This window comes from Anopheles funestus, chromosome 3RL, assembly GCF_943734845.2.
Source record: "Anopheles funestus chromosome 3RL, idAnoFuneDA-416_04, whole genome shotgun sequence".
Classification (NCBI taxonomy): domain Eukaryota; kingdom Metazoa; phylum Arthropoda; class Insecta; order Diptera; family Culicidae; genus Anopheles; species Anopheles funestus.
This window is the reverse complement of record NC_064599.1, coordinates 33818324-33843295: the sequence shown is the minus strand read 5'-3', so window position 1 is coordinate 33843295 and position 24972 is coordinate 33818324. Positions and strand designations below refer to the sequence as shown.

Here is a 24972-nt window from a genome sequence, read left to right as displayed (position 1 = left end):
CAACGACCTCAAGACATCAAAGCGGTTGTACATTACTTATCAATATTAAAGTAAAATATGAGTAAGTTCATCTAGTCTGAACTCCACTAAAAAGTTCTTCCTCAAAATCTTTAAATTCCAATGCTTACTCTCCTTTTGCAATGCTTTGCCATTCAACATATCACATCGTGTGTCAACGTCTTCGATATCATGACAATTGAAATGTAGCTAAATCAGTGGTGTATATTTTCTGCATTCATTAAAATCAATCAATCCACTTAAGCCATTCTTCACATGCAACCAGCACTCGTCGATAAATCACAGAATGTCATCTAGCGAATCATTTCAAAATTTTGCTATATATTGTGCATAGTATAAAATGTTTGAGATATTGGGTAGGGTAGAAAGTTTTTTTTTTAATTTTTTATAACCCTCATGTACATAAACAAAATTATCTAGACGCATATATAAAACATAAAAATGCAAACAAAAATGGCTGCCAGCTGTATGAAGCGACTCGTAAAGACTCTACAACTCACTGTCCGAGCACTGCAGATCAAATGATCGGACTTCGGTGTGTGCGATCGTGTCACAAGTCTACCGTCGTAAGTATCGTTGGAAGAGCATTTGCACCACCGTCCACATCCACTTCTCCTTCTTTCACACTTCCTCACTCTCCCCCTATCTCGATTCCTGTAAACAAGCATGCCGTCGCCAAGATGTCTACCAACGTCCCAACAAGATGTCGTGTGTTGCTCAGTTCCGCAATAGCAAACCGTATTGCGTACGAGGTCAACGGTACATGAGCGTGTACATACGTGTGCACACACACACACAAACAGACCCCACAAGTAAGCGATGTGTGCCGCAAGCAAGAAAACCATTTGCCCTCCCTCCTCCCAATTAATGCCCTTTTTAACAGCAAACTTAAGCGGATCTTTCATAGGACAACCTAGCTGAACCTGTGGTGCATTGGCTGCTGGCAAGAGTAACCGTACAAGAGCATAAATTTACACGGGCGTCTATTTCACTCGACACTAACGGATTGAGCATTTGCTAGCAAATGCGTATCAAAAGCCAAAGCCGCTCCGGGACACACGTTGTTTCAATGCAAGAAAAAAAACATATTTTTCACTCTCCCACCTTAATCAACATTTAACCAGACAAATAGACTGATACGATCAGCAAGATGTGGCGCATACTGTTTTGCTACGATCATTACGCTATATTTAGTCCCATGCTTTAAGAACTGTAAATTTCTTATACAGGCACACTACGGAAGCTACTATCACCACGGGGCGATAAGCCAAGACAACAGCACCTTCGATGATGATAACAATCTACGGTTTAGCTCATCGTCTAGTGGCCGATAATCGCCGGTAGCAATCAGCAAAGCACACTGCTTTATTTAAATCCCAGCAAGTTTGCTCCATTTGTGTAACCGAACTCGTTACGCTATGAAAAACGATCGTTAACAATCGAACAAGATCAATTAGTATGCAGCAATTAAGTGGTTAGAAATTAGCATCAGCAATCGTACTACAAATGGACTTTTATGGGACGGAAAATTTATGCGCAACTCGTGGTTTCCAGTTGGTCGATTATACTGTCTGCTGTTCATGTACATGTGATGTACGCTATAAAACAAATTGATTTACTTCCATTTTGTTTGACGCTTTAACACTTACACACCATTTTCAAAGCGGCAGTGATTAATTAAATGATTAGTTGGTTTTCCTTCCTGTATTACTTTTTCTCGTTTCGTGCCTCTCATAATTTTCGCTTCATCATGCGCCCAAGCGATGTGTTAGAGTAAAGATGCAAGCTGACTGTTTTAGGTGGAATAGATGTGAGTGATTTTTTTTATTACTTACTTGCAGAAGGACAGAATCTGTGGTTCCCGGAACAGTGAGTAACAGTCTTCACATATCCGGTCCAACCGGTAGAAGATCTGTTTGTTGAACTGTCCTTTACATTCTATGTCAAAAAAAGAGCTGCGCTTCACGATGCTGTGGTGAGGTAAGGCGACAGTTGACAGTGGTACCAGTGCGATAATCAATGCCAACGAAATTGCTAAATTGCGGGAACACATCTGAAAGGGAAAGAAAGGAGAAATAAAGAGATTTATTTACTTTTTTTTGGTTATTCCACTCAATACAACAAACCACTGAAGGTGTGAAACATGTTAAATGCGTCATTCGGGACTTTCCCAAAATTTGCTGTTTTTTGAGGGGGTTGGGTTGGTGGTTTCACCATTTTACAGCTACCATTATGGTCAATTTACGTAAATCGTCTACCTGACGATCCTACTCAAAACCTAACCGATGAGAATGGGTTTCAGTAATAATTTATCTACATAAAGACTCAAATAATACATCATCTGTTTGGTGTTCATTTGTGTTTCTCTAGCAAAAACAAAAAATAATTTCAAAAATCCTTTTTTCTACGGCGCACCATGCGCCTCCATCACTCTATAAGCATGTGTGTAAAAATTAAAGGTTAATTTAATCTTTTAATTTTTTATTAGAAAAAAAAACATAAGAAAACAAACAAAAAACAAGATCGCATGAAACCCTTCCCACAAGTCGTACAGTATTCGCCTGCTCATAAATAACAATCGCGAAAAAGCGGAAACACCAAAAGTTTTCAAACGAAGCCGACACACTGCTCCGTTCACCGAAAAATGCACTGCGTGACCGAGCCGCGCCGATGTGTGAAAGAGTCAACGAAATATCTTCCAACGGCGGGAAAATGGGGGAAGGCAAAATTTGTCCCCAAAAAAACGTTGATTAAGCTTGAAGAGGAAACGGGATGCGATCGAAAATGCAAATGAGCAGAACCACACACATACGAATGGCGAAACGCTTGCTTTCCTACTACAAAAAGAAGGAAAGAAACAACCCCCGAATGCACATTGTGCCCTGGGGGTTGAATGAGAACGGTTTTGTTTCACCTGCCGCGTAGGTTTGACCACAAAAAATAAGGAACCCCCTTTGCAAAACGTGTGTAAATTTTTTTTTGCTATTTTTTCTTTACTTCTGCACAAGCGAAACGTTGTAAATCCCAGTGCTTATGCGCTTTTTAAACATGTCTCCGAAAAAAAAGCCACCTCCCCCACCCCACCCTGTTCGATGCTGTTTGGGGAAGATCTGGCCTGGAGCAGGTTTTTGTTTGGTTATACTTTTTTCTGCTATTACGGGTGGTCCCTCTTTTGCCACTGATCCTCTGTTTACGTCCCCGCAGCCGCGGTTCATTCGCTAAAATCCACTTCCTTCCACACCTGTTTGGCGAACCCGTGGGTGGGTCGGTTAGGGGGGGGGGGAAGGGAATCGAGAGGGAGAGGGAAAGAAAGGGAGAAGTGATTTTATGGAGCCACCCGGTGATTCTTGGAAGGATGTTATAAAATCGAATTTAAATGCCACACAGTAAATGCTGCCCCGGGTCGGCAAAATGAAACGATCCAGCAACAGATCAGCGGGAAAGAAGCAGTTAAAAGAAGTGGAAGAAGAAGAAAAAAAAGGCGAACCTCTTAACACTAATAAATAAAGACAAATAAATAAAAACCGAAAGTCGCACATAAAGATTTCACGCCGATTGCCGCCGATCGCCGCGGAACCCGACCCGACGGTAGGTTTACCGGCCTGAAACCTGAAACTTTACTGCCCCATTAATTCTCGCCCCGAAAACTGGCCCCAAACCGTGCCCGATGGTCGTTATTTATTGATTTCACTTCACTTGTGTGGTGAAGTGTTTTTTTTTTGCTTGCTTACAGCCACATGCAGCATGTTGTTTTCGGTTGTTTTGTTTTGTTCGACGCATTCTAAATCAACTGACCAGGCCAGATCATTACCGGTCTGTACATTTCCTTTCCCATGATATGTTGCTTCATTTTTTTCTGTTACTATCGCTCACTAATAGTAGCAAAGCTGTGCTGTACCGTAAACAATTCTTCGACATCTATATCTTTTATGGGTAGATGAAATATGGCGCACAGGTGCAACCTGCGCATCAGCGCAAGAGACTTCGCTAAGTGTATACATTAATCCCCTTGCAACGTGACTGATGTTGGAAGGCGAAAAACGTTTTGCTATAATATTTTCACTTCCTCTACTATCAAAAAAGAACGACACCGAAAGATCTGACGAATATAGCTGGTGTCTTAATTTTCTCTACAGTTTCCACAGATCGCCAAACTTCACAGACACGCGTAGAGGGTGTGATGATCGCCCATTAATCATCGCCAGTGACACTGGCTCATTCATAAAGAGGTAGTGAAGAAGTTTTGACCAACCGATCGGACAAAGAAGAAAGAACGGGAGACGTGCTGTTAATGTGTGAGCTAATTATTTAACACACCAAAAAAAAAACCTACGCGATCGTTGCTGATCGCGTGCGCGTAACGATCGCAACGAAAAGTCCCTTTGATCTGGTGCCGCACTTAACACGGCTCGTGCGACAATAAATAGTAAATAGCCGATCAACCATTAATCACAACGTCACGACACCGAGTTATTAATGCTTTTGGACGCTAATGTCGCACGCAGCAGCGATTTTTTTTTGTTTTGCTCGGACGTTTCTGCGTCTTACATGGGGACCGGACACTTCCGGGGACACACACACACCATAATCTCGCGCCCTTGACAGACAAAACGGTGATTTTCGGCTAGGTTAGTGAACCGGAGATGTGCAAATTTGTTTGCGCTGCAACGCAAATTGCCGATACTGCCATCGGCCATGGAGATGATCCTTGATCGTTCATCGTTGCTCACGTGACGACGCACTGTGAAGGTTTGTTTTATGCTAGTTTTTGTGCAGTTTAAACAATATTAGCAAAATGGAAGTGTTTGTGTTTATAGTAGCTGGCAATAAACTTTGTTGCTTAAGGTAATCAAGCACAGTTAATTACTGTGGAAGTTCGACCAAGCTGTTCAATGGTATTGTGGTTGTCAAACGTCTTACAAAAAATAATACGTTTGGATATTTTTTTTCGTACTTTTCACGTTTTGGCTCTCCGTTTGATACACACATCTGCTTTCTTTTAGAGAATTTAAAATATCCAAAATTTGTATATTTTTGAAGACAATATATTTGTTTACATTTATTTAAAAAAATTTTTGAACGAAATAATTTTGGTCTTTCCATTTTCCCAGCAATTTGTTCAGTTAACTTTATTGTAACTTATAACTTGTTAACTTTTTTCAGTTGGTAAACAACTGAGAAAATTCGTTTCTTTCTCTTAATGCATCACAAGTCTGATATCGAACACTATTTCGGAAGCACAATTATGAAGCATAAAGGTTAAGTCTTTTCGATGTCGCTTGGGATGCCTTGGAATAGTTGGCAACAACGTGTCCGTATCAGCGATACCTTCGATCGCAAACAGTACGAATTGACGTCAATGACGAGTTGGAAGATACGGTCATCCCGGATTCGATGATGCTTCGATACGTCTAATTCCACGATCGCATGATCTCGTGGTATCGCGTGCCTATCCACCATTAATTTACATCGTTGCGTGAACGCCCAACCATGACTTCCTACCGGTATGTTCGGCAAATGGTAGTGTGATGAATTTCACCATTGAGTGATTGTTTAATTTGTGCCAATGTTCGTAAAATGAATCTCCCGCACTCACGAGAATACGTTCGGATTTTCACACTACGTCATAGGGTGTTTTTATTATGACTTCTTCCCCTAAACGATCACTATCCTTAAGATTTCAGGCTGCTCAGGTCGCTGTCAGTACGTAATAAAAATTATCTGCCGTTCAATAAACGGAAAGAAAGGGTTTAGATCGGTTTTTGCTTGTTGGCGATCTCAGCAATCAAGAATTCCACGAACCATGTCATGGCCCTTGATCCTTCGGACTGGTTTTTACTATAAATAAACAGGCTACCTGCAGCAAATACGCAACGGTTACCAATTGACTGTACTAGACCGCCTCACCAATCACCTGCCCTAACCTGCCCATCTCTCTCTCCCTCTTTCTCTCTGTTATTCGACCGAGGGAAGCACAACTCCGGCGAATGATGGCGGTTGACCAGCGGTAGCAGCAAACATTTGCAAATCGCACCTACCCTGTTGTTGGTAGAAGAGTGTGTGTGTGAAGAATCGGTGCAATTGCAACCTTCAATGGAAGTTCGCAAGCACCTTCCTGCCCCTGAGCAGTGCTGTGGACGCTTTCACAGAAAGGAAACAACGAATACCGGTTCTCTAGCAGAAACCGTACTAACAAAACACAAATCACTGCGAAAAATCGCCACACATGCAAGGGTTGCCCTTTTCCGGCCCTGAGCGTTTGCAGAATGTTGCCTGCGCATTGGCCTGGCCGAGAGCAAACGGTCACCATTGGGGTGGCTTGAACGCCGATCTTGCACACACCGCTTATTAGCACGGTGCCGACTATCTTGCGCTCGATACGTATTTCAAGGCCAATTGGAAACATGGTCAAATGCTACCAGCGTAAGTTGATCGAACATCTCACTTTCATGCAGAACGAGCGAAACGATTAGCTCCGAAACACAACAAAAAGACACACCTTCTACGTGTACATGTGTGGTGTAGGTGATATTACAACTCTGCGGGGCCACGACACCTACAGAGGTTTCAGTTGGATGGACGAGTCTTTACGGACTGCGAAAGTTACAGCCCACCACTAATTATTCCCATCAGCGAAGAAGATCGTTCCCACACCCAACTCCTGAGGTACTCACGATCAACGGAGAAGGACTCATCATCTTTGTTGTATTATGATAATGACCATTCTCCACTGTCCAGTCGTTACATCTTTCTGTACATCTTGCAGTTTTTTGCACTATTCCAACACCAGAGCTATTTATAGCACAACCGGTCCACCATCCGTTTAAAGACAAACGACGGTAGGTTGTAGACGTTATCATACGCTTCTGGCAATGCATCTAGATCTGTGAAGCGATTCGAAAGACAAAAGCTTTAACGCCGTTGAGTGTTTATACTTCAATTAGCTGCTCTGGAGCATCTCCTGCATTTAGAAAGCTATTGTCGAAAAGATGTAAAATATATAGTAAAAAGTTTACATCTCCCTTCACACAATCCACACTTCATCAAATTCTGCAATACCTTCCGAATGGAACGGCAATTTTAAAACCAACCGTCCGATGTGAAGTTGTCTAGCTATTTCTTTACGCCTTGTAATTGGAAACCAATTATATCGCTATAAAAACCCGACCGCACGCGGCACAACGTGAAGAAAGACAAAAAAGAAACATCACAGGATCGCTGGTCCATTGATATCGCCACCGGCAAGGGAAGAAATGGAATTGTGTTTGCCCGTGCATATGATGCACGGAGTGTGGTGGTTTAGGTTTATTTTTAGCACGTCGAAACCCGCGGGCATCCTAAGCTTCCAGCCGGGCTGGGAAGTGTGAACAAGCGGAGAGACACTTTTCACTGCATCCTCCGTTGGCCATCACCACCTTACGGCGGGGTTGAGTATAGAGTGCAATTCAACACCTTCTTGTGTCGCTATACTGTGCCGCCGGTTACCTTCCGAACGCGCTTTACTGTCACCGTTCCATCGGTTTTGCAGGGTAACGTCGGCACACAACAGACAGCTGTTAGAGATCGGGTTTGAATCGCGACAAATTGGTACTTCGGCTTTAACTATATTGATTGATTTGTTTCCCACCGTACTGTGCTGCGTGGTCGTACCGTCGATCATTGAGTCGGCCGTTGAAAAAGACCTTTGAACGTCCAAACCAATTGAGTTGATTAGAATGTGTTCAATGGGATAAGATGCCGACAGCCGCGGTGGAAGTCGCAGGGCATCCTCTCTGTCTGTCTCCATCTGTCTAAGCACCAAACAATCGGTCACCGGTTCCCCGCAGATTGTGATTTATGGTCACACATTTATAAAACCATGCAAGCATTCGTTCGGCATCGAACCACGCGCAAGACATTGGGTGGCTTTGCCCTGCCCGTGTTTTGGGTGTAGAGGTCGAACCGAGTGGGGCAGGCACTCAGAAGTTCTGTGAGCGTTTAAGAGAGTGTGATTGCAAAAAGGGAACACGCGGACGGAGCGGAAGGTGGTGGAATTTTCATCGCACATTCCACCCATCAAATGGGTGGTAAACTGTTTTGACCGATTTCGAGCAGCGATTGGGTTCGTAACGATCCCGGTCCCTTTCGTTGCGAGAGAGTTACTGGTAATGTCACTGATGTCACGCCGCAATATGATGTCATCGGTGTGTACAAGTCAGTAAGTCGGCAAAGGATTTTGCACGGAATGCGGCACCAACATGGCGAGTCCTTTCATTTGTCCGCCTGCGGGTCGATTCTATTTCGCACTCAATTGAAGATCAATGAAGATCTCCGACCTGGGTAGAGGTGGCAACATATTTCTACCACTGCTCAGCGCCTGTCATTGACCATGTCGGAGTCCCAGCACGGTTAGACATACTGTCAATATTCGGGCGCGCCTGTCAACAACTTGTTCTTCTACCCCGCGCAAAACCTATCAATCACCGGCACACGTTGGCCAGTGCTCGATATCGCAAAGTGTCATCTCGTGCTACTTGCTACTGATGGGAAGAGCAAATCCCAGTCAGTAGCGACAACTGTAATCGCACTGTAAAGCTCACAACGATGCGGCATGATGCGGGCGACTATTAATAGTCTGCATTTGTTTACACGGCCATCATTGACGGACGGAAAGCCATAAATAGATGAACTATAATGGCATGCTGAGGTGCTGCTTTACGAGGTGTGTCTGCTCGGTGGTACGGTTATTTCCGATCGGCATTCGCCGACAGGTGAGCAGCTGCGCGCTTATCAGATGGACAGGAAGAAGCGCTTCAGATCATCAGGTAATTATAGCGCGACAAATCGTGTGATCTTCTGGTACGGCGGAACACATGCAGCAACGATCCATTAAAGAATGTAAGAATGAACAATGAAGCTAAACGTACCAACGAAGATTTAACGGCAGGAGCAGCGGGTTTTTGTATCAACCTCCATGAATGACTTACTCTTACGTCAAACTATTCGCAACTGTAAGAAGCGTCACTGAATGTGATCGAATGGAACGCATGAGTACGTTCTTACGCGATAGTAGAACTGCTGAAGTACCAAACCGACCACAGTTATATCAAGTTCCAGTCCGGTTCCATGGTACAACCCACATTGCTTACCACGTGATATTGGATGCTCATTCATCCAATCCATGGTGAGTTTTCTCACCGAAGCAAACGCAACGTTACGCGCTCACCGTCGACGTACTGCCATTCGGGGCATTCTATCGGGCGGCTGATCGTTACGAAGGCTACGTATTTGCAAAATATTTGTTTTCCACATACTATACTAACAAATTGATCCGCTGCGAGGAGATACGCTAATCACGAGATCGCAACAAACCGATTTCATGATTCATTATCTCCCTGATGCTTGTACGGCAACCGGATCGAGAGATGAGTGTTTGTTTGTTTGTTCGTTGCATACTTAAGAATTCTGTTTATTCAACAGCCGAACGCGAATTGCGGTACGGCTTTTATTTGAGCAGAAGCTTGAAACGGCACCGGGCACTCCGCATATATTGGTTTAGACGTATTGATTTAAAATCATGTGGTGGCGGAATGCGTTGAGGAATGTGTAACGGATTGGAATTTTTTCTTGCCTTTCGGCGCTTTGCTAAAACACTTTTCACCACACTCGCGTATATTTTCCAAACGTCCAAGTACAAGTGAGTAAAGTGTAAAAAAAAAACTCAAATACTACGTAATAAAAGTCCGACCGTCTCGAATGGCATGATTTTAACGACATTGCCCATTAGGAAGTTACCGATCAGGTCGTCTTGTGTTTTGATTAACTGTTGTGCTAATCGTTATTAGCTGTTTTGATCGTTAGACTAATCCATTAAATCATAAAACAAACCAATAAACCATTTGAACGGAATACATTCTCCACCACGTTTGCAAACTGATTTGCATAGCAGTGCTGCTGAAGGCACGTTTTGATGACAAGCTGTATCGCTGGAAATGTGATGCTTTGAATGTTAAGCTTCTCTTAAAAATTAATGCGCTTTCCCAATAGGGTATTAGTGCTTTCTGGAACAAACGACTGGACAAAAGTGATTTTGTATGGTTAACCGTATATTTTGAGTGACTCATAATTTGTTTTAGCCTAACGACCTCTCCCCAATTTGCTGGAACGACGTATAATACTCGGGATAAACTAGAATAAATGTTAGCTCATTTAGATAATTGAGATTCGATCCACAGCCGTCGGAGTACAAGAGCGAACGCTCAACCACAAGTCCATTGCGTCGTTCCAAATATATGGGTGTAAATAACAAATAAAACGTACAACGTAACTCTTAGTGTGGTTTGGAAACCAAAAAACTAATTTAATACATATAATTTATTCAATTTAAAAACTATGTATAGAAAAATTAAAAAATCCGCTATCGACAGTGAACGACTGTTTGGGCATTTGAGAGATAAATGCCTCAGTTTTGTAACATAAACTATTAAACGGTCAACGAAAAGGCTATATCTACGGAAAAACAATCTAAATAATTGTGTGCAGTCCCCGGGAAACCGGTTACTGTGGCGATCGTGTGAAACCGGCAGGCGTAAATTTCCGAACGCGACAGACAGTATGGTACCAGCGTGTTTTTGGAAATGCAAGGGTAAAGAAGCAAAAGACATCCCTCATTCAGTGTTCAAACCTCCAACCAAAAACCCACCTGTCGTGACAAACTATGTCATTTGTGCGGGTTGGTGACAGCGGGTATTTCTTTAACGATCCGCAACACTTCGCCATGGAGTGATCGGTTGTGTGCGTTTACGGACATGCAATAGACGAAAGGATAAGCGAACCACACTGCTTTGCGTATTTTTTTTTTTGAAACGATTATCTGCGTTGCTATTACATATACATATATAAAACCAAATAAATATGTAAATACAAAAGCTGTGGTCTCTGATTTGCATTAACTGCCTGTTTCACCTGTTTTTTCATCCCTCCATTCGCTTCTTGCCACACTCTCCTCTATGGTCGCTGGTGCTGCTTCCCGTCGCTCCCATTCATCTCAAAAAACCCTCCACCGACAGAAATGTTTAATCTCGTTTGGATCGGCAGCTTGGGTGGGTGACGGGGAGCGAGATCGTGTGAAAAAGGAAAACGAAAGAGACGATCTCCGGTGTCCGGCACCGCAATGTCTCCTCATGGCGGCCACGATAGAAGCGTACCGATTTACATTTTGCTTCACGTTTGTTTCATGTGGCAAATCAACTGATACGTTTTGATCAGTATTTCGATCGTGTGTTCCTTGCGACGAAAGTCGACGATGGCGGAACGCTACCCAGGCCTGTCACCTGATGATAGAGTACGCTTTTGGCAGACAAATTGAATGAAAAAAACCCTACCCAAACGTCATCATCGTTTGGGGGTTTGGTACACTGGTTTGCTTTGCGGTGCGTATGCATGATGCATACTAATCGTCACTGTTGCATACTATCTCGTTCATTAAATCATGTACCACCATCGTCTATCAGGCAAAACACCTGTTTTAGCAATCCTCTTTTCCTCCTCTCGCCCTCCCACGGGCGAAGAGAAGAATCTGCATCAACCCTTTCATCCACGTGTACTAAATTTTGCGCCTGTTACGGCGGTAACAACACCACAACACTTACGGTGAAGAAAACTGCTCGAACGGAACTCGAAACTGTGCGCACGATCACCACTTATCTGCTTACTACCACTAAGTCACTAATATGGTTTTGGTTTGTTTGGAGCAACTCAGCACTCAGCACAAATATCAAAATTTGGCACGTCAAAGCCAACACTAGCAACAACAAAAAACACCCACACATACACAAAACACCCACACGTTTGATGTGTCGAATACAAAAAAGGATCGCTTCGATTGCACGCAAAACGCACGCAGGTGACAAAATGTCGGCTCGTGTAAGCACACAGACTGTGTTTTTTCTATTATTTTGTTTCGTGTTCGCGGCACTCAGCGTACTGCGGATAGCTCGATTCGCGTGTAAGATCGCTTGTGTTCGATGGTCGCCGTCTCAGACAAGACTAGCCGATCGGCCCGATTGATCGGTGATCTTAATCCAATCATGATGATTCGTATTTTACTTCCCCCTCCCCCTCGTCGAAACCCGATCCCCACCGAAAACGGGGTAATATGGACGGGCTCGTTGCGTTGCGTGGTGCCCGCCCGTTCACCGTGCAAAGTGCTCGTGAGAGCGCGCACCTACCACTGTCTGCGTGCGTGTACGCGCTTGGGATATTGTTCGGCGCAAAAGTGCTCGCGATCCGTAGATGATCGTGGTGGTGGTGGTGATGCTGTTACACTACGCGCGGTGCGCGGTAGGAAACTTATATAGAAGGTTTAATTTTTTTTTGTTTCTTTCCCTTTTTGGCTGGAAACCAACCCCGTCGGCCAGACATTCGGGCGCGTGGGTTTTGTGGAATCAGGGAATCTGTCCGGGGTGTTTGTGCATTTTGGAAAATGCACCACCATGATCAGCACCGGCCCGACCATCAATTGCATATATCAAGCAGCGTTCAAAACGAAGTCATATTTTCCATACACAAACTGCATTCTCACTTCACATCACTGTCACTATCGGTGGGTCGATGTGGAGAAGAAAAAAAAAAGCAAACATCGACAACTGCGTCACGCTCTTGCCCTAGAATGTGCCCTGACATCAGCTGGGAGTGAAATGTGTGCAATAACAATATTTCTATACCATGCATAGCCACACGGAGAAGGAAAAATACGTTGAAGGATAATGGTGATGGAGGAAAACTGTGTAACACTTTGCTAGAAACTAGATAGAGTTGGGTGGAAAGTTCCCGCCATACACGCAGCCCACGCAGCGTGGGTAATTGATCGTCGTGGGAAAATTATTGGTTCCACCGGGGAGGGGGATAAAGTACAGAAAATCCCATCATGATCGTTCGTGATTCATTGCAAATTGCATCGGGTTAAGGTTTTTTGTTTTTTTGCGCGCGGAAACGTGCCAAGATTGGACAAACAAAAACTCAATCAATTCCCGGCATTACTAACATCTTAAGTATGCGGTGAATGTTGTTTTCCAGTGACCTGCAAGAATCACCCCGGCTACTAATTGATTGTCGTGTGTGGGTGTAGTGTGAGTAGGTGCCCAGTTTTCTGCGTGCGTCCTCACATCGTCTATATTCTTGGGCCTCACCTCGCGCCAAAGGTGAATGGGATTTTCCCTCACGGTGAATAATTATCAATAAGGATAAGTATAACGAAATCCGGTACTCCTTCCTCCGTCCGAAAGCGTTCTCGGAAGCGCTGCCAGTACCTCATTAACCGAATGTATAAATAGCCACCAATGCTACCAGCGGATGCAATTACGCCACTGGTTCGACGGGGATAACTTGGGGAAATTGGGAAGGGGGGAGTGTTCCAGCAAAAATGGCGCAGCAGATGAAGATGAAAAATCTTTCTTATATCGATCGGGTCCTGCCACAAAGTGGGCTTGTGATGGGGTTGCAAACAAACTACGCACAATACCTTTTCTCTGCGCATGCCTCCACACGCTTCCAGTGCTAATCGTGCGACTTGCCATACAATGATCGGGGGTTGAAAGAAAAAAAAAGCAACAGGAACCTAGTGGTCACCCGCCTTCGGTGTGCAGCAGCTTTGTAGCAGTGCGCTGCACCGTCATTCTTGCTAATGTGCGTACATTCCCCTGGGACGCCGGATGAGTTGTTTGCTAAAGCGGCCACGGTGAGACCCGATATCGGTCGGGTTGGTCGGTCAGATAAATAAATCAATTATTTATAATTACACCCTTTTATCATCCCCATTTTGCTACTTCTGATCGCTGCAAAGTTACCGGGCAACTTGCCGGAGCGTTGAAGCTGATTCACCCAAGTATTCCTTGGGCCAACCGATAAAACCAAAGCAGGAGGGCGACACGATCATGCCCTGCAGTGATGGGACTTACACGAGACACGGATGCGAAATGCATCCGTACGGTGTTGGTGGTGGAGATAATGTTTGAAGAACTTCTCGCCCAGCTGCGCACGTAGCCTGCGCAAAATGAACGGGCGTGAAGAACGTTGAACGTGTGTGAACCGCACCGCCCCGAATGCCACCCAAAAACCCTTCGGGGACCTTTGCGCGGACGGTCCCCCATGGTCTACGGTCGGTGTCAACGACAGCTTACAGCTGCGTGCTGCGTGACACACCCCTTTGCGGCGTGCATTTCATAACGTGACGTCGGTCGGTTGCCGTGACCAGGGGCTTGGATCCAACCTCACACCGCGCTCCGAGCACCTTCTCCTATCCGTTCCTATTCCTTCTCTCCGGGGATCGGTTGTTGCTCACCTTGCGTCGCGTCGGTTGCGTCTTGTGCGCACAGAGACCGTACGCGTCGTTCTGTGCGGTTCGTCGTCTTCTGCCTTTTTGCAGATTGCAATGGAATGCGTCCCACAAAAGGGGTGCTGCACTCATTTTTGTCGTTTTTTCTTCTTCTCTTCTTACCCTGCTGTATCGTTTGTACCAGCGCTCTTGTGTACTCCGGTTGTGTTTTTTTTTTAATTTTCGCTACACGCGCACCTCCCTGCGTTTGCACTCTGGCATAGTACAACTGGGTAGGAATACTGAGCAGATCGCAATATTGGTATACGGCTCCCGGTTGGCTGGGAAAGTACGCGCGCGTGTACGCTTTCGAACCGGGGTTTGAGGTGCGAAAAGGGGGGAGCCACAATGGAAATGCACTCCCGGGGTCCGGAGTCGGAGTTGTAACGAGAAGAAAAAAATGAAAGAAACAGGGCCGCGCGCGCTCACTTTATCCGTGGAGGCTCTTGGGCGAACCATTGTATTTAAATTCGTGTGCCAAAAGGAATGCGGACAATTTAAATGTCAAAGTGTTGATTAAAGTGTTGCGCCGCGTAACCCCCACCTCGTCATCCGTCCTCTCTCTCCCCCAGTCACTCTCTGTTGTCACCAGAGTGACCCTATCCATGCACCCACTTTCTCTCGGGTACTTGTGTAGTACTCTCCTTATACCCAAACAAATGCAACGGCAATGGAGGACGAGAAAGCAACAATTTTGCGGCTCCTTGGGGACGCCACTCCACTGTGTTCGGTGTTCCAAACATACCGTACAGTGTGGACTATGGAGCATGGTACAAGTGCTTGTGATCGTACTAGGAGGAGATATTCTGGAATTCATTCGTTCCCGGTACGTTCGTCGTTTTTCTTCAAACTAAGTAGTAACAGCACACGAAAGACTTTGATCGTTGTGAAGTAGAGGACAAATATTAAATCTTCTTGTAAAAAAAGAAATTAATATCTTTTTTTTTAAACTATAATTTATCAAACTAAGGAGTCCAGCTTATTTAAATATCAGTGTCAATACATGTGTTTTAGTTGTGTTTTGTAGTTTGCAAAGTTCGTGTTAAATGGAGGTGAAAAATTAAAGCGTCAAACATTTAAAACTGCTTTAATTTATTTGGTCGAATTTCTCTCCTGATGGGAACGAGAAGAATCAAAATAAACTACCAGTCGATGCAAAAAATGACAAAGATTTATACAAATTAATACCATGGACAATTGCTACAAACGTCACCGGAGCATTTCGCTGTGCAGTTTTTTATGTTGCTTGTTCTATTTTTTTCGATTGACAAATACAAAAACAAAGCCTACAAAAGGAGTACTGCCGTAAGTAGTACGCGAAAAGGTGCTAAAAGTGAAGTGGAAATGAGCTCAAAATTCAAAAGTGTTCAAAAGTGTCACGCAGCATATTTAGTCTTGTAGCCATGTTTTCAAACATCATCTGCCTTATGTCAAATCTTGAACAGAACAAATTTATAATAATTACAAAAGAATGAATGACTTCAGCAACGAGAGAATGTCGAAATCACCTCTTTCGTCACTAGCAGACAAATTTAGCTTCGCCTCAAAGACTCTCAAATTTCGATAAACAAAACCATTGATTACATTTTAAGCCATTAACGGAGTCAATCTTGGAGCGTAAGTCTGCAACATAAATTGTGCTAAAACTTGATGACCAAAGCAAAACAGACAGGAAGTCAATAATCGTATCACAATATGACACAATATGTACACATAATATCCAGAAAGAATTTTCAATTCCCCTCCTCTTGGTACTTACACCCCACAGCGCAACCACCTTACAAACCCACACGTGCCGTTGCAGCACTGGGAACAATTCTTGCAAATGCGTTATTTCCTAACTTCTTCGCTGTCTTCGGGACGAAGGAATCTTTACCAGCCTATTGAACAACCAACCAACGAATCGTTCGGCCGGAGGGGAAAAACGTGTCGCTAATCGCTGCACCGCGAGAACACTTGCCACGACCGATTGCGCAAAGCCACCCGGTTCATGCGCGTTCAGTTTCAGATTACGGTGGCGAGCACGAGGACGGATGGAACTGCGTTGCAGTCAGGCTGTCCCGTAGGCTTGCTCGTTCCACCGACCGTATAGGCACGTTCCGGAGCGTTCCGGATAAGCTGCCACCAACCCAGACCCGGCCCGGCTGTTTGGTGGCGGCAACCCACAAGTCGACCTTTGTGTTTCGCAGTTTCTATTTCGGCGATTCAACACGCCCCACCCCACAAGTGTGGCGACACGTGTTAGCATCGTGCCCGGGGCAGGTTGACCTTGCCATCTTGGATGTCTTTTGGGTTGATGTTGTTGTTGCGAAAATTGGCGCCACTTGTGGTGCGTTCACAATCGCTACGCGAAGATCTTGAGATCTTCGGAGACCCCAGTGGCGCCGAATGGAACGAGTTGGAGGGTTTTTTGTTGTTTTGGTCCACTGTATATTCGGCGCCACCGTTACGCGTCTGCAAACCGATGTCCTCGATTCGATTGTCGGAAAATCGACTGACAAGTTTGCGAGAATTTAACCTTTTTTTTGTTGTTGCCGCACATTCCTTAACCGGCTGTGGATGTTGGCCCTTGCGCGACGGTTACGAAACGGCAATCGGTCATGCTAAAATAAAAAAGCTCACATCATTCTCACGACTGCTCCAGACGGATGGAGTCAGTCGCACAGAAGAAGCGACACTGTCGGCTAAAGGATATATTTTTGGCACATCGGTTAGGTTGTTTTGCTAATTGTGCTGTATCGCTTCGTTCATCCCCCCCTCCGGGGATCTCTCGATCTCTCGCACAGGCATCTTCAAAAAACCTGAGGCGTCAGTCAGTTGTCAGCAGCAAGGAGGATTTCTCGGTACTGTCAACAAAACTATGTCTCCGTGTTTCATGGAACCCGCGCAGGAGGCTATTATCAGATTCTGACTAAATGGTCCCAAACGAAGCTGTTGGGATGGTTTGTAGTTGTTTCTTCTCTTTTTTTTTCATCCCACCGATAGGATGTGGAATTTTTTGCTGTTGGAACAATATTTGACGATCTGCCAAAAGCGACAGAGCAACGTGGTCCATATGCGTTTTGAACAAGATGTCTTTTTTTGTGGACTTTCTTGGTAACTGTCGAAATATTGCTAACTGTCATTGTTTGATGTTTGCCTGTGTGGCGAAGACAATCCAACAACATCATTTGACGCTAGAAAGATAGTTCAGCAAAAAACTATCAAACCCACAATAGGTAAGGTAGCGCTTGGACATCGGCTAATGGGACATGTAATTGGGACATTAAAATATTCCTTTTTTCCTACCTCTAGAGCCGTCTATACTCTAATGCAGAGGTCTCCAAACAACGGTCCTCCCGAGAGATCCCAAGATATGCCCTCGGCTGTAGCTATTCCACTAAAAGCGGCCCGCCATCTAAAAAGTTTGGAGGCCCTTGCCCTAGCGAGTTTCTCAAACAAAAAGACAAATAAATGTAAGTTGGTCTTACACTTACAAATCACTCTTATCATTAATGCATTCGAATGTTCGAATCCGACCAATTAATATTTGTAATGAAACGCTCATGCGCGCACCAAGAAGTACTCGAGAAATCCCCAACAACCTGTTCGTAAGTTACGTTTTTGCCTGCGGTAGACTTCGTGACGATCGTTCGTATAAGATGCCAGCCGCCAATGAGTCTAACTCGTTCTCCGTACCCAGCATCCTTTCGATGCTTTCGATGACGGTGGCCTACCCAGTCTGGTAGTAATTATCGAACCAACCAATCTGGTCAAAACACACACACACACAACCGGTGGATGATCACGAGCTAAATGTTGTGGCTTGTCAGTGGCTTGATTAATTTTCGTGTTGGTTCGTGTTTTGTTTTTTTCCTTTTCTTCTATAACGGGGCAACTAACTAATCGTTTGCCCCCCTTTCGTTCCCCTCCCAAAAATCGTTTCCATGCCAACCCTCAAATGCGCTTCTTCTCCCCGTATGTGCGTATGTGTGTGTGTGTTAATTGAAAAAGAATGTGTACGGCCATTTCATGCGACTTGCATTACGGGGCCCCAGTGTACAAGAACTGGTCCTTCGCCGTTCTCCGGACATTTGCCGGATTGTTTCAACTGTCCAAACCGCTGGTGCTGATTACTCACGCCGAGCTCTGGGTGGGTTGCGTATGACGTAAACGCTCAGCAGCAGCAGCATTGCAGTAATTTGAGTGCTAAGCGAGTGCCTCCTATTTACCACACCATCACCATTACCTCGGTTTCGCGTTTTGTCTGCCTGTTTGTCGAAAAGATCGGTCGGACACCACTAACCGTTGGCAATAGGACGTGCCCCTTTTTGCTGATCAACGTCGCCACGAGGCCTTATCGGCGGTAAACCTTTTTTTTTTTTGTTGTTTGTCAAACGATTCTTTCTGACCTTCCAAAGCGGTCGCATCTCGTCGCCCAGCAGCAGCAGCCTCGGTACACGGTAGACAGCGTGTTGTGCACCGTCCGATTGCTACCGAAACCGGTATGGCGGTTCGGTATGTTTGGTGTCCACCTTCCAACCTCTATCCCTCCCTTGACCTCTTCTTGTACCCTTAACACCCACCCCTCCTTGCTTCTCGCCTGCCGATTCTATTTTTTTAGTGATCATTGGCATCATCATCAGTTTCAGTTGACATCGTTTCGGGGTGGGGAGGGCGAGAAAGGGAACGAAATCTGATGATCATGCTCAATGGTGGTGACGATGGTGGCAATCATCAATTCATTCGGCTTGCATGCATGCATCGGTTGCATATCGGTTAGCTGCAGCAGCAGCGCCGTTACACTGTTTGATGAAAGTGGGCTCAGTGTGTTACGTCAGATCGACACGATTTGAGACGATCTGTTCCCTCCCTTTCTCCCCTTGACTTCCCTTTCCCGGTGCGTAAACTTAGGTGAGGGTGAGGGGTTGTTTCGAGCAGTATTAGTGTGGCAAAACGGTTGTGAACGTGTTGCGAACCGCGTATCGTGTCCACGCGGCAGAAGAGGAAATGATCCAACGGCTTAGCAAAGTCGCTGTACGCGGTACACCATACGAGTCGCGGTGACGCGAAAGTAAAAGTAAAACATACAGCTAGCGTTTGGAATTCCTGCACCATTCGCTCGGAAGCATTATAACACAAATTTTCCGCGCCACATTCAAAGTCACACACGGGATTCGATAACAGTTTTCGTCGGGTGCAGTTCCGTTGCCTACTACCGACTTTTTGTTTTTCGCCAGATAAAAAAAAAATGCCACAGACACAGATGTTGAAGTAACTGATGCATATAAGGAAAAAAAACCAACATACAAAAAACATGTTTTTCATGTGCGTTTTTCATGCAAGAGATTTGAAAGATCATTCAGCGGAAGCTGACAAATGTTTGTGTGTGTGCGTTTCTGTTTGTTTTTTAAGTACCATCAACCACAATTAATGCAAACTGTGTCACTATCACTTCCAAACTTCTATATCTTCTTGCGTATCTTGATGACATCACTTGTTGCAAACCCGAATTTCTTCCCCACATATTAAAAAATAAATAAATGATTCTTGGGATCAGTTTCTGGAATTCCGAGCGAAAAGCTAGGCGCCGTTCGATTGTGCGATTTGCACACGATCGCCCTTTTTTTTGTACGACATAACCAGTGACTCTAAACTGCAAACCCCGATAAAAACAGATAACGAACCGCAGCATCAATGTATCGCTGTATGTGTGTGTGCGTGAACACGCGTGTGGCATTTCATTTCCTGTCGCTGTTATACTTCGCGATCACGATTAAGATCGCTTTTACCCGTGAATATACACACGCATACATACAGACACACTCACGCAAGTGACAAGCACAAGGGTGCACTAATATCGTGATCGCGATCATTCATTCGCTTCTCATCGCGCCTCACTTCTCACCCCCTTTGAGTCGGTCGCCTCCACCCCCCCCCCCCCTCCCACTCTCACCCTCTAATCACCCAAATCAATGGGGTTGTCTGGGGCGACAGTTTTTTTTATGATGGGGGGTTTGCAACTCCTCTTTAAATTTTTGACAAATGTTTTGAAGTTTTGTTTTCATTACCGCTCCATTCGGTTGTTCCGAACTGCGCGCCGGAACACAGAAGGGCGGTGGGGTTGATAAATAATCTCAAGTAGCTTTGTGTGTTTATCTTCCCCCAAAAATGCTACTTCTCTTACTCTGATGTTCCGCTTGAATGTACTTTTTTTTGTTTCTTCGATTCGGACAACTTTTCCGCTATCTTCATCCGCCCCCAGCAGCGCCAATCACCTGCGGAACGACGCGAATGCGGTACCACAGATTGCTATGAAACGTTCTTTTGCTTGTTTAGTTTTTTTTTCTTTATTTCGGTGTATTTTGCGGCTACACCACCATATACCGCGCCCACTGTTGCAAGTAAGTAAACCATTCGGACCCAACATCGTGGCACCTTTACTCCCCCACCCCCCCAAAGAAGGGATGCTGCGATTATTTCTCTTTCTTTCCACCCTTGGTGGGGTGGGCCAGGGGATCTTTTTTTTTGTGTGTGCCGTCACCCAGCGTCTAGGTGTGTGCTTCGGGGCCGTTCGGTCAAAGATTGAAGGAAAGACTCCACACGCACGCAACACACTCGGTTTACCTTTTGCGTTTGTACTTCTTCGCTCGCTCTATCTCGTGCGAGATAGTCACGATTACACCAACATAAAACCCCACAGTTTGCTGCAGTTATCGATCACGGCCAGTTTCGGCTGTATCCTCCGCGGTGATCGATTTTGGGTCGCGGAAGAATATTCTTGTGTTGCGATTTGCTGATGTGGTGATCACTTGAGTCGGAATATCTTGATGAAGTTCCGTCACCGGTTCACCTGCGGAAGTTTTTGCTCTCCAACGGCTTCACAACTCGGACACTCACTTGCACTTCAATGCACCACTCGCGTGGCGAATTTGTTTTCAAGTGCCCGTTTCAGCAACACCAACGAATGGAACCAACTCTTTGATACACGGGACACTTTAGCTTCTACATAAACACTAGCATTACCCTGAAGTCATTAACGGGGTTTATTATGGTAGCAATATTTAACACAACTTCACAACAACGCAACTGTTTCGCTTTATTATTCCTGGGGCCAGATCACTGGCACTTTTTGCCTGCGAAACCTTAACCAACCAACAAACCGGAAGCAAACAAACAGCCGAAGATTTAGTACTATTGATTGTAAACAGAACCAAGCGCAAATTTATGATTTTGGTGCGCAATTTTGCACCGCTATCGGAAGATAAACGAACGAAAGCGAGTAGCTGACCGCTTAAGCAGCTAATTATTTATTTCGGTCCTGGTTTACCGCAACTTGATCGTGATCGTGATGGGAACCTTAGCCCGGGGGGAGGGAAATGATCTCGCACACGTAACGCAATCTTAACTCCAGCTCGCAACAAATAAAATCCGAAAAGGCACTAATTAGCACTCCGATGAGCGAACCGATTGGGTTTTAATTTCGCTTTTGCGAATAAAAATTTCTTCTTTTGCGTGTTTGTCACTGTGTTTCTCTCGACGGAAATAACGCACGGGTGTAAAGATTGGTTTAAAGAGACGCACTCGGTTTGTGTTTCTTTTTGTGTTTTTTCTTTTTTTTTTGCTGTTAACGTATGTGCTATACAACGGATTTCGCGATTCGCGAACTGGCACGCGCTTGCTGCAACCACGAGACGACACTGACGATTGCGCGTTTAATAACGTTTTCCGACGTTAGCGGGTATTTAAAGTACGCGCGGGCTTCAGCGAATGCACATAAATATTAGGTTATCCGGAGAGCAATGTCATCTTTCCGTTTGTGGGCAGGAAAAATTGTGTGTTTCTTTTTTTTATTCCAATTTCGTAGCTGGATTGTTTGTAAAGAGATATTTTCATAAATCAGAAAAAACAGACAGAAAAAAATTGAGAAAAAAACTCATTTTTTTAATATCATAACTTCTTTGGAATAATTAGGATTCATAAAGGAATAAAACTAAAGCTCATACGATAATTGCATTCTTTAAAAACAACTAACACAACAATGTCGGAATGAGGCAAACTGAAAAATGGAAAAGATCATAAAATGGATCTAAATAGTATAAAGAAGTCACCACCCAATATGATGCCAATACTTTTTTAATTTGAGCCGTTGCAGTGGAAAATATATAAAATACATCTAAAGAAGAGCATCTCATTCTTCACAGCTCCTTTGAAGTAAAGCTTCCCCTTTAAAACTCGCATTTTGATATGTGTTCTTGGGTTCTGAATTAAAAACGCAACATAACTTTCACGATGACCTAATATATCTGCGCATAAGGGTGAGCACACATCACCATCGCGGCTAGCGCAGTGGCAACAGTTGGTGCCATCCGAAGACATTCGAAGAGAGTTTGCTCTCGTTGCTTTCGAATGGACGTCTGCACACTGAGAGTCGCGATTTTAAATTTGGTATCCCGTTGCACGCTGCTAAATACAGCAAACACTTGCGACTCGTAATAAGCACCTTTGCAGGGTTTGAGGGCATCAACTGGGCAAAGCACATGTTTCGGGTGTATTCGTTTTTTTACTTAATATGTTGTAAATTCTGCCATTAAACAAAAATGGCCAATTAACAGTAGGTTTAACGTGAATCGTTTTCGACATAAAAATGTAACCATAAATTTTACCTCCGTCGTACTTTTTGTTGGGTTTATCCCACAATGCAATACGAGGTAGTTTATGAACACTTTGCTTATTTGGGTTTTTTTTCAAAATATTTTACCACCTTTACCCGCTTATTTTGCTGGGACACACTCACAAAAAAGTGTTTTTGTTTATCGTTGCATTCTGACATGTTTCTGATCTTTCTCTGGATAGTTTAATTTTATCTCTGAGAAAACTTCGTCGAGAGAAAAGAAAATCTTTTACCCATACATATCAAGCCGAAATCCTGGTCTAATTCATGCTTGAAAATATTAGGGTAACCGAGGGCATGAAACTTCTTCAACATAATTTGATTTTATTTTTGGTGGTATTGATTTTTCACAGCTTATATCACACCGTACGTACAGTTTAAACTATCAATAGAAAATGTATAGAACTAAATTTATGTAACATAAAGTGTAGAAGAAATATTATATTTGAACTATTTGTTTTAAACATCAAATATTAAAAAATGGATCATAACTATAGTGATTATTAATGATTATGTGTAACATCGAAATATGATTTTGTTTTTTGGTTTAATGAAACACATTCAAAATAAATCATGTAAAACAGAATTCAATCATTAGTGATTCGAATATTCGATAATAGATTTAAATGCTTCTTAAGCGAGTGACAAAATTTAAAAAAAATGTATCAGTAATTTAAAATAACAACGATGGCCTATAATAGACTTCAGATTTACCTTATTTTTCTGTCCATTTCATTCTTCAAACCTTGTAATGTGCTATGCGCCTGTGTGATAGTTTCAGATAAAAAATGCTCAATAAGCACAAAACAAAACACATGTTTTCTACTTCTTTTTCCCCACTCTCATTGACATTAGCCTAAATGTGGCTATGGAATCTATCATTAGCTTAAACTTATGATCAGTTTAAGCATACATTATCGTTAGTGTAATGATGTAAGAGAACGACTTGAATTGAACAAACACACAGCGAATCGCAACGCAGAATGTAAGAACGAAAACCCATTAAATTCCACCCAAAAATACACACCTAAACACACCTGTACACAGTTTTGCGAGAGAACAAAAACACTTGGATTTCACTTCACTACAGTGCCGCTACCGAGCGGTTGTCTGTTTGTTTTTCTTTCGTTTAATATACGCTTTGCTAAATGAGCTAACCAGGTAAAGTTAATTTAACCTGCTGCTGCTGTTGTTTCGACGGAACACTTATCGCTTCGTTTTGGACTGTCGCGCAGCGCGCTTTCAGACAAATGCATTTTCCCTCCGATCACGTCAAACGCATCATAATCACTCGAGAAGAGAAATAAAAGATACGCACGCACACAGAAAGCTGCCCACAGTACACTACACACACATCGGCAGCGCTGCATCATGTGGTAGGAGAAATGCATTTCTCTTTCTCGCTCTTTCTCTCTCCGCATGCTTTCTTTTTGTTACCCGATCGCACTACCACAGGGTAGGTGCATAAGATGACAATGCACTTGCCCGTTCCGATCGAACACCGTCCATGATGTGTTGTATAGTGTGTATGTGTATCTCTATACCTATTGAGGCTGGATTTGCAGTGCCGATGATGATGATGATGATCATGATGCGCTCTAGTGCATCGGCAAACCCTTTTGCCGGATGAATACATAGAATGAACGTTTCAGCTGTTTCATGATCGTGGAAGTCTTCATGGAAGTGATCGACGATTCTTTCAAAGTGATTGTTTTGGATTGAAATATAACTGTTTAATATTTTAAATTATGGGATTCTTTATGATCGGAATAAAAAATACAATCTTATGCACTGATGTCCTCATTTTAGAGTTGATCTTCAAAAAAATGGAAGATCGGAACAGTGACTTTGTATGTTCTATTCTCTCTTAGCCTTAACCAAAGTTGCATATTATTTGAAGTTACCGAATACTCTTGTTGCACTTTGTATGTAATCAAAAGTTCACAAC

General features: G+C 43.9%; 1 protein-coding gene across 6 annotated transcripts in view; it reads right to left on the bottom strand.

Annotated features, from left to right (window-relative positions):
• The window catches only part of LOC125770348 (ion transport peptide), a 37211-nt gene that overhangs the window by 5160 nt on the left and 7079 nt on the right, over positions 1–24972 (bottom strand). For 3 of the 6 annotated variants that reach the window (XR_007419180.1, XR_007419182.1, XM_049439810.1), the window contains exon 2: positions 1854–2071. Coding sequence is in view for 1 of the 6 variants with exons in the window: in XM_049439810.1 (XP_049295767.1) it covers positions 1854–2071 (218 nt within the window). In the remaining 5 variants the exon portion in view is untranslated. Of the gene's footprint in view, positions 1–1853; positions 2072–11648; positions 12082–20977; positions 22731–24051; positions 24698–24972 lie in introns of those variants that run through there. The other 3 variants (XR_007419184.1, XR_007419183.1, XR_007419181.1) reach the window with 3 other exon arrangements.